The sequence below is a fragment of the Parambassis ranga genome, chromosome 19 (assembly GCF_900634625.1).
Source record: "Parambassis ranga chromosome 19, fParRan2.1, whole genome shotgun sequence".
Lineage (NCBI taxonomy): Eukaryota > Metazoa > Chordata > Actinopteri > Ambassidae > Parambassis > Parambassis ranga.
This window is the reverse complement of record NC_041039.1, coordinates 12,239,538-12,249,298: the sequence shown is the minus strand read 5'-3', so window position 1 is coordinate 12,249,298 and position 9,761 is coordinate 12,239,538. Positions and strand designations below refer to the sequence as shown.

General features: G+C 42.6%; 1 protein-coding gene across 1 annotated transcript; it reads right to left on the bottom strand.

The window, feature by feature from the left end:
* Positions 1-2,048: 2,048 nt before the first annotated feature.
* LOC114451429 (G protein-activated inward rectifier potassium channel 1-like) lies at positions 2,049-9,617 on the bottom strand. Its single transcript, XM_028430027.1, has 3 exons — positions 8,949-9,617; positions 3,048-3,264; positions 2,049-2,722 (listed from the first exon to the last, which is right to left on the bottom strand). The coding sequence occupies exons 1-3, from the start codon at positions 9,615-9,617 to the stop codon at positions 2,049-2,051; spliced, it is 1,560 nt and encodes a 519-aa protein (XP_028285828.1).
* Between the last annotated feature and the right edge of the window lie 144 nt (positions 9,618-9,761).

Below are 9,761 nucleotides of genomic sequence, written 5' to 3'. Positions count from 1 at the left end.
AGTTCTGGACATCCTCAGATGTGTAATGTCTGGAAAATAGCCTTCCTTTAGAGCTCTTTCATCTTGATAGTCACAATCAAAGCAAAGTGAGTCAGTGAGCAAGCTGGCAAGGACTGTGATTTATTTCAGCTTGAAGACAACAGGAAAATAATTAGCCGAAGCGGCCGAGGAGAAGTTCAAGTGCTTTGTTTTCATGATAGCAGAGGAAAAGAGCAAAGTCCCAGTCAGTTAACCTTTCAGCCACAGGCTATACCAGATAATTTCATCTGGAGTCTCTTTCACTCTCAACTCTCACCCTCCGACTCTTCAAAACAGAAACAACTCACATTTAGGGTTGTAATGTTTGATGAATGTTGGTTTAAAGAAGGTTGTGGATGCGGTTGGAAAGACAAGACGTGCAACACATTTTTTTTTCAAAGAGTTTATTATTTAGCAGTTGCAATATGAAGTTGTGTCTTACCTTTTATATTGGCAATAATGATACATGTAACCCCTGATGTCAGCATCCCTGCATTCCCAAGTATTTGTTTTACAGTTTAATAAATCAGTTCGTGATCAAAGAAGTCGAGAATTGATCTGTGATTGTGTTTTTGGTGTCCCATGCGTAACGGGCCAATGCAATGCACTGCACCAAGAAGTAAAAGTAATTAAAAGTGTACAGTAGTAAACATACAGGTGATAAATGATTAAAGTGTATCAACCTGACGTTGTGTATCAAGGATTTTGTGATTTTTTTCTCCATATATTTCAGGTTGACTGACCACAGAGAGGCAAAAATCATTCCAGTGAATGGCATGAGGATTTGGTGTGTTTAATCGGATACCCATGCACCACCAGTTGGTGAGGGTGACGTCATGATGAAGCCACTTAGATGACCTTTTGGTGTCAAAATATGTTCTTAAATTGACAAATATCATGTGAAATTTAAAGAAAAAAACAATATTGTGTCATGTTTTCCAAAGAAGGAACCATAAGGAAGGGCCAGGACTTTGCCTCTCTATATGATTGACCATGCGCTAAACCTCATCTCCTCCTATCTTTGTGTGCTGGCTGCCGTTCATTCTTCGGCATGCTTCAAGCTTAGTGGAAAAATCTTTTTTTTTTACAATAGTGGGTCCCTGAATTTACAGAAAGAGGTAGACAAAATGACGAATCGTGGATTCATCTTAAAACATCTACAACACAAAATATGAAAGACAGAAGACACACTGTTCATCTCCCTCTCTTTCACACTTCCTCCAAACCAGCATGTTGACCCACAGTCCGCCCCCCCTGACCTGTCCAGTGTTTACTGTCTAACCCGGCTATATTTAGAACACTGGTACACTTATCCAACAATATAACAGCTGCAATATAAATAAAAACATCATTTGGTTTTCAGTTTTTGTCTCTTTTCTCATCTCCTTTAGGATTCTGGACATGTTTTTTTGGTAAATGTAACATTATCTGTAATGCTGCTCAGGTTTCTTACATTTTGGCTGATGTTTTTTGTTTTGGAAAGGACAAAGAAAGACACTCCCCTGGTCACTCTTAATTACATTTCCAAGAGCAGACATGTTTGTTAAAGCTAGACAGGCCTGCCTTACCTGGTTTTCTGTGCTAAGTGTTGACGGGACAATCACTGTTCTGAGAGGAGGTTTAGCAAACGGTCAATGCTGGTTAGTCGTATTTAGAACTGCCACTTTGGTGCTTGTTCCACTGGGAAAAAAAATTAATGTGTACAGACGTTTGAGACAATAAGAAAGTCTTTTGTGAACAGAAATGAAAAACAAAAAAACAAGCACAAGGACATTAGTGTTAGAAGTGTTAGAAGTCAGTGGGGGGGGGCACAGATGGTGATCTATCAAAACTGACTCACAGTATGAGCGGACGGATGGCTTATTAGTGTTGTCCTTCTATTTGTAGCAATGGACAACTTAGTAGAAAGCTCCTAAGTAGATGTCAAATACTGGACAAAATCTGCAGAAAAAACATATATCACAGTAGTCCTTATTTATATGCAATGCCCATGAAGCCTGATTCAGAGTTTTTAGTCCTTAAGGTAGAAGTCAGCGGTCAGCATTCATTCTACGCAGTTTTGGGGGCAGATTGTCCTCTGGTCGATTCCCTGCCAAGGGGATCTGGACTGTTGCTGGGGCTGGAGCAGAGATGGTGTTAATGGCTGCTGGCAGTCTATGTTTCTCCATCTCAACCTCCTGGGCATCTCCATCCAATGACAGCAGCTGGACTCGCTCCTCCCGCTGTCCATGCCTCACAGCCGGTATGGAGCTGGACCTCAGCCTCTGAATACTGAGTGGCAGGTCTCCTGTGCTGGAGGCTTTCCCCCCGGGCAAAGCACGGCCAGTCTTCAGCCCCTTCCAGAGCTGCTCTTCATTGGTGGAACTCATGCGCTGAAGTTTTCTGGGTAGCCTGGAGGCTTGTTCCTCTATGTGGTCTGCATAGTCAGCGGACAGGAGCCTTTCCCGGCGGCCTCCCCGCCCACCATTACCCAGCAGAGGGGAAGGGGGAGTAGGCGCAACAGGCAAAGGGTTGGGTGAGGTCAGTGAGGACTTCTCTTCTTGCTCTTTGACACTGTAGGGAGGTGTAGGGACCTCAAAGGTATTGTGGAACTGAGAGTAGTCAACTCTGAAGAAGCCCTCTTCCAGGGACATGACGGGGAGGAAACGATGGCCCCACAGGACTTCATCCTCGGTGTAAGATGTCCTTGCTTGGCAAGTCATACCTACCATGGAAAGACAAAGGGTCTAAATTATTATTACAAAGTAGGATTTTAAAAAATGGACATAGCTTGACCAGAAAGAGAAATAAAAAGTGGTGAAACGCTCCCGGGAAAAAGAAGGCAGAAACATGCAAAAATACAGTAGAGATGGATAGTCTACTTGTACCGCTAAATAATTAAAGACCATGAAATTAAACATTCTCTTAAATATTTTATTTTATATCACCGAGGAATGCTCTATGCCACGGGGTAAACGATGAAGAAATAAATGATTAGGGAATGCTCGAATGCTTATCCAAATTAAAATAATCATTTTTTTTGCTCTTACCAGTGGTTTCCACGATGCCCTCTAGAATAACAACGATCTCAAACTGCTCGTTCGAGAGAGAGTGCTGCGACAGATCAAAGAATGGACTATTGGCGTTGATCTCATGGCAGATGGTGAGAGGCGACACCAAGAAAAGCTGGTCCGCCCCCGTCCCAAAACCTACGTCCAGTTCACACTGGTCCAAAGGCAGGAACTCTCCTTCTGGGGTCTGCCGAGACTGGAAAAAACAGACAATCAGGACATTCTCGTAAATGTGATGTGATGTTTTGCTTTAAGGGCACAATCAGTATTGTGTGTGTGTGTGTGTGTGTGTGTGTGTGTGTGTGTGTGTATAGCGTTTTATGAAACCCGATGCGAGACTGTATATACAGTAAATGTTTCGATCCACAAACAGCTACAGGGTTTTATGGCTCTGTGGGTGGCTGAGGCTCAGATTAGTTATGTGACCTCTGCTAGACAATGCACAGCACAGACATTATGTTAACCCAAGCACCTCACATCTGCTGTACATCTGCAGTATACATGTTTTATATATATATATATATACTGATGAGAATGTAACTGAAGCTGTGTTGAGAGTCCCATGAAATAGCTGAGAGGGTAATTTCCTTCTGTGATTTGACGTGGTTGCATATAAAAATGGGATGTTCTGGAGTGAGCTGGGGAGGGGAGGGGAGTTGTTCTCAGTGCTGAAAAGCAGGCGAGATGAAGCCTGTAAACTAGACGTGGATTGTAGCTGTTGAGGATAGGCTCCATCATCCACACTTATAGAGGAAGAGGACAGTAATAAAGTATAAGGGCATATTATCTTTGGACTCAGACTTATCCACACAGCTGGGAAGGAGTGGCTGAATCCCATCTAGTCTCTGGAAGCACAGTGACACAATAAAACATCATTTTTGGCACCACATCTGATGTATTTGGATAGAACCATGCAAAAAAATAACAATTTGATATAGTTTGGTAGATGGGTAGATGTGACAGGTGGAAAAATCTCTTCACTGCAAGCACATTAGAGTACACTGAAACTCTACACCAGCCTGGCCTTAAAATGCACAGATGATTTGATTGTAGACACTAGCACTCTCTCTTAATACACCAAATCTAATTAGATTCTTTTAGGTGTTAAATTAAAACAGGGGATTAGTAAGGAAGCTCATGGAGGTTAGGAAAAATAAACCATGACCCCATAAAATCTTGTTTTCAATGTCAATTTCAAGCCAAAAGCTACCATTTATCACATAAGCCAAGTCACATTCTGTTACAATGTGGGTCAGGTCAAATGTTTGCCAAGGCGTCTCCATGGCCCTTTTGAGAGGAGCCACTTGGTCCACAGATGGCAAACAGACCGTCATTTGTATGCGCAGTGATGTTGAGGACAGAAGGGTGTGACATTTCACAGGAAGACGTCTGTGCCCACAGATCCCTGGCTCGCCTTTACAAGAAGGGAAAGTGTCACCCGTCATGCTGAATCTGTGATGGTCCTCCCAGAATACACAGACAGAGAGTCTATATGTTACATGTCGGCTGAAGTTAAATCAGAACCTCAGGAAGGCGAATGTTTTGCATAACAGTGAGCTGTGAAAAACCACACCACCTACCAGTCCTTTCATCTGTCAGTCTGCAGTGAATAAAATGCTGTAGCTGAATTTTTGATATTTCTGGAAAAAAAAACCCTCCAAAGTCACAGTCTGTCAGGGATCGAATGGGGGGTGCCAACAACACAGGGGGCTCTGGCAAAACTGCAAAGCAATGTCATCGGCCAATCGCATACAGGTGTGCGTTCTGATGTTTCATCTCTTTATCTCGCAATCTGTGCAATGAAAGTAATCACAGCTGTGTGCCGGCTGTGCTAAAAAGCGTTTAATGCATTAATATGTTGACCCGACAAGTTTTTCTTTATTATATTTCTCCTGCATCTTTTAAACAAATTGTTCAAGGTAACCTGACTGGCAAAACATGTCTTAAGTGTAATGAAATGATGGCGGTAGTGCAGTTAATTTCCCCATTTTAAATTTGTTTTCTAATTTATTTATATTTTCTAGTCTAGTCATCAACTAATTCATTGTCTTTAGGGCAGTTAGAAGTCAGAAAGAAAATCCTGGTTCTACATATGAGGCTGCTAATAATAACTGTTCAAAGGACCATTGACTATCACTATGGCGTTGTACCTAAATTATACCTCTGCCAAAAGGAGAAGCCTGACACTGAGTGGGTTTAACAAGGTGAAAGCTTCGTATGTTCTCTTACTGCTGCTAAACAGTCAGTGCCACAGGGGGGGAAATTAATGGCCTTTGGAAGAGGTCCTGATGTAGAGGGAGAGCTTAATTCACCAAGCCACCTGAGATTCAGGTTGAGTGAAAGCAGGCCCAATCACTGGTGACTCACTTCCTCCTTTCTGACAGCATGTGTGTGTGAGAGAGAAAAAAGATGCAAGGAAGCCCAAATAGCTACTATGAAAGTTAAAAAGGAAAAGCGAGTGTGTGTTTGTGTATGTAATTCAAACATGGACACCACATACAAGCTGCCATTTCCTTTCCTCTCGTTGTACTGCCTGTCCTTCAGAGTAAGACAGTGGCACATGTGGCGAGTCATGCTGACATGTCTGCCAGTCTGTCTAACTGCTCCTAACCCTTATCACTTATCGCCTGCTGTGGACCAACCTACTGAGACGAGCTTCTGTTGACACTGACGAGCATCGCCCAGCTGTCACTCTCTCCCTCTGCAGTGTTTTTGTTCAGTCCTTTTTCTCCACTTTGTTCTTCTATTGTGTGAACATGTTTTCCCTTGCTAGCATCTCATGCTTGTAAACCTGTTGCAAACATGTTTCTCTTTTTAAATCATATCCCACCGGTTCTGCAGGGGTCAGTGCACCTCTGCATTCTATTGATTTATTAATGAATGCTTCATTAATATTAATAGGAATTCAAGGACTTTTATCTTGTACAGTTAATATGCATTATGCATATAGAGTGTGCAATCCCCCTACTGTTACTCCCAATAATTAATGCTAATAAAGTAAAATGTTTAAGTCTAATATCTCCTGACATCTAATTTCAGGGGAATCTCATTCCCCCTTTTATTTTTATTGTGGCTATATTCAATTTGCAACAAATCCAGACGGGCTCAGGTGAAAGATGCCACCTTAAAAGCAGAAAAATGTGTGCGTTTTTATCTGTATTTGGAAGGATTTTATCACCCGGAGAGCAATTTTAAGCCAAGCAGAAGAGCACGAAGCAGCAAAACTCACGACTACTGAATGCACCCGCTCCCTCACTGTGCACACACACGACTCAATCGGACAATAGCCAGAGTTGTGTTGCAGGGCTGGCAGGATAAAGTTTGTTCGATGTCCAGCGTTTTTTCAGACTGTTCAGTGGCCTTTTTATATTTGCCACTATTCTGATTCACACCTTTAACTGGTCCCTTTTGGTCATGTTTTTCTAAGTTGAAATGATCAAAGAAATTGTGGCTATAAATGTATGTGTTACTACACCCAACAGCTACTCCCAGCAGCTCGGCCACTGATGGATTTTTCCGGGTTAATCTAAGAAGTAAAATCATAAGTCTGGTATTACCACGCCGGCCAGTGTGTATACATTCTAATATTGTTGACACTCCAAATAAAGTTTGAATGCTCCACTTTATAATGTACTTATTTTTAGCAAAATCCACAGTATCTAGGTCCCATAAGAATTTACAACCCTGAGTGATTCAGTGTTTGATAGCTGCTGCCATGTCAGTGTGCATTTACACAGCTCCATCATTAGGATTTACTGCAGCATGCCTCATTTCTCCAATCAGCTTTGTGGGCAAGCCGTCCGACTGTGACCTTGAGCTACCTGAAGACGAGCCAAGGCACTTGTTTTGCAAAGTGCAGGTGTAGTACTACGGGGTGATGGAGAGTCAATTTACTCTACAATCCACCGCCGTGCAGTGTGACGCCACAATGACGTTGTGTTACAGGGCTGTGAAACGTCAATGCAGCAAAGCTACTGTCACAGAATGCAACCAGAAACCAGACGCCTGATCTTAAAATATAAAGATTTACTACATCTGTTCTGATGATGATGAAGCTGCAGAGTATAAAAGTAAACTTAGAAAACAGCTTCTCCTCTGGGCATAAAGGATGGCACAGAATGTGATGCAGATGATTATGATGGTCTGGATGTCTGACCTTGCACCAACACATGTACAGCTTTAATTTAATTATCGTATTGTTTTTTTTTACTCACTACTGGCAAAAAAAAAGCAAAATCTGGACCATTGGCTAAATCTAATGAACTAATCTGTGAATGTAAGCCAGCTACTGTTCAAAAGAAGTAGTTTGTCTTGCTGTAATTGGACAAGTTCATTACTTAAACCTGAAAAAGGTACAAGGAGAGACAAACTTAAGCACTGGGCCTCTGTTGTCTGCAGCTGTAATGCAGCAGTTGTTGCACTGCACTCAGGGCAGAGTAATTTTATATCAAAAACACAGCATAAACTAATTTCTCTTTAAAACATATTGTCTCTACTGTATTGACATGTTTAACCTCTTGCTTTCACTCTATTATTTTAACAGAACATAATGCATTAGAGACACCTATTAGTGTTAACCTGTCTGAAGTTGTCCTCTGTGGAGAAAGCGAAGTTAATTATGCTTCTGTCTTTTATGATATAAACCTCTGGGATGATTAAGTGCATTGAGGCAATGTATTTTTCTTTGCCTTTCTGGGTTGTTAATTAAAGAACAAATTAAACACAAATCCTAAAGAGAGCTGAAACAGCAGCCATAATAGACTATTTATTCATGGCTTTTAATGTGTTGCACGACGTTTACATTCCTCTGATGGTTTAATGTAATTAAATGAAAGATATTGAACATTGCTTCAAATGACAGGATCAAATCTGAGTGCAAAACAATGCAGCACCAGGAGGGTTGTAACATAATAGTGATTCTCCCTCAAGGTTCAGAAAGTAAACTGGTAACGCAGGGCTCCAACAAAGTTCAGAAAATGTGACATATGTGGTGCAGGGTAGAGTGCTGTCCACATATTATAACCTCTGCAGAACAACATTGTGTTGAGAGGCTTTAAGAAACATGTTCCCCTGGTGGAGAAATGTTGTTTGAAACAGCACTTTTAGTCTACTTCAGTTGGGAAGTTGTATGACAAAATGTTTTCCTCTTCTCTTTTATCATTCTGCCAGCAGCTGCCTCAGCTCTGCTTTCATCCTCAGGATTTTTCAGCTTTAAAAGCAGCCTACACTTCATGAAAAAAGCTATATTACTGTCTCACTCTCACTGCTTCAGATTAGCAGCATTTTCTGGCTGCAAGAAAAAGTCGCCTCAGGAATTCAAATACACTGTCACCACGGCCCACTATAAGTACAAGAATTGGTTCAACTGATCTTTTGTCAATAGGTGTAGTTTCCCACCGATATCGTCCCATGTGGACCCATTCATCTGATCTGTGGACAGTTGAAGCAGAGGCTGAACTCAGATATACAGCCCATTGACAACCTTTCTGCTGACTTGAGAGGGGTTGCAGTTTGTGATGACCCTGCTGTACACACACTTAGCAGCCCAGAAGAGAAAAAGAGGGAGGAGAGCGAAAACACAGCAGCTCTGAGGTGGATGCATCAGAGGCTAAATGTAAATGGTCACTCATTAAAATACACGTTATGATGGAATTTGGTCTTAAATGGACCTCCAGGGAATGCACTCTGCAATTGTGGAGATGAATAGAAATTAAATGCATGACTTGAAACACACTCAGAGGACATAATGAGCAATTTAAGAACAAATGAAATGGCTGACAATTAGAATCTAGCCATGAAAATGGATTTTTAAGTGCTGCGATGGCGCAAAAGGAGCTGTGTATTTGGATTTTCTTAAAGATAGCCCAACCTGTAGCCTACCTTGATGAGTTTACACCTGATCTGCGCGGACACCATATGGCTGTTCCGCAAATTCCCCACTCGGAACATGAGGCACAACTTCCCGTCCCGCTGTGAAATGACCGCGTCCTGGCTGAACATAAGCGTCTCTGCGCGCTTCTTTGGCTGCGACATCTTGATGAACATGCAGCCGATAAGAAAGGCATCCACGATGGACCCCAGCAGCGACTGGAAGAGGAAGAGTATGATGCCCTCTGGGCACTTCTCCGTGATGTATCGGTAGCCATAGCCGATGGTCGCCTCTGTCTCGATGAAAAACAGGAAGGCAGAGGGAAAGTTGTACACGTTGGCGACGCACGGGGTATAGGACGAATCGTGGCCGGCGTGGCTCAGGTCGCCCCGTATGTAGGCGATCACCCACCACATTGAAGCCATAACCAACCATGCAACTGTGTAAGTGAGGATGAAGATGAGTAGGTTCCATCGCCACTTGAGATCCACCAGCGTGGTGAACAGATCAGAGATGTACCTGCTGGTCTCCCCACCAAGGTTACCGTGTTGAACATTGCAGCGACCGTTCTTTTCCACAAACCGCTGCCTCTTTCTCTTCACAGGGGCAGAAAAAGTCATGCTCCGGCTGGTGTTGACCACCTGATAGTCCTCGCCAAATTTCCTGCGTATGGCTGACATTGTTTAAATCACCCGCGATCAATGCTTGTAAAGAATCAGGCTATTTGCGCAAGTTTGGTACTCTCTGTCCCAAACCATGCATAACAACAATCAACGGGCTACTCGCATCCTGTGAGATGGAGATGCGCCTCTCTCCTGTAAATT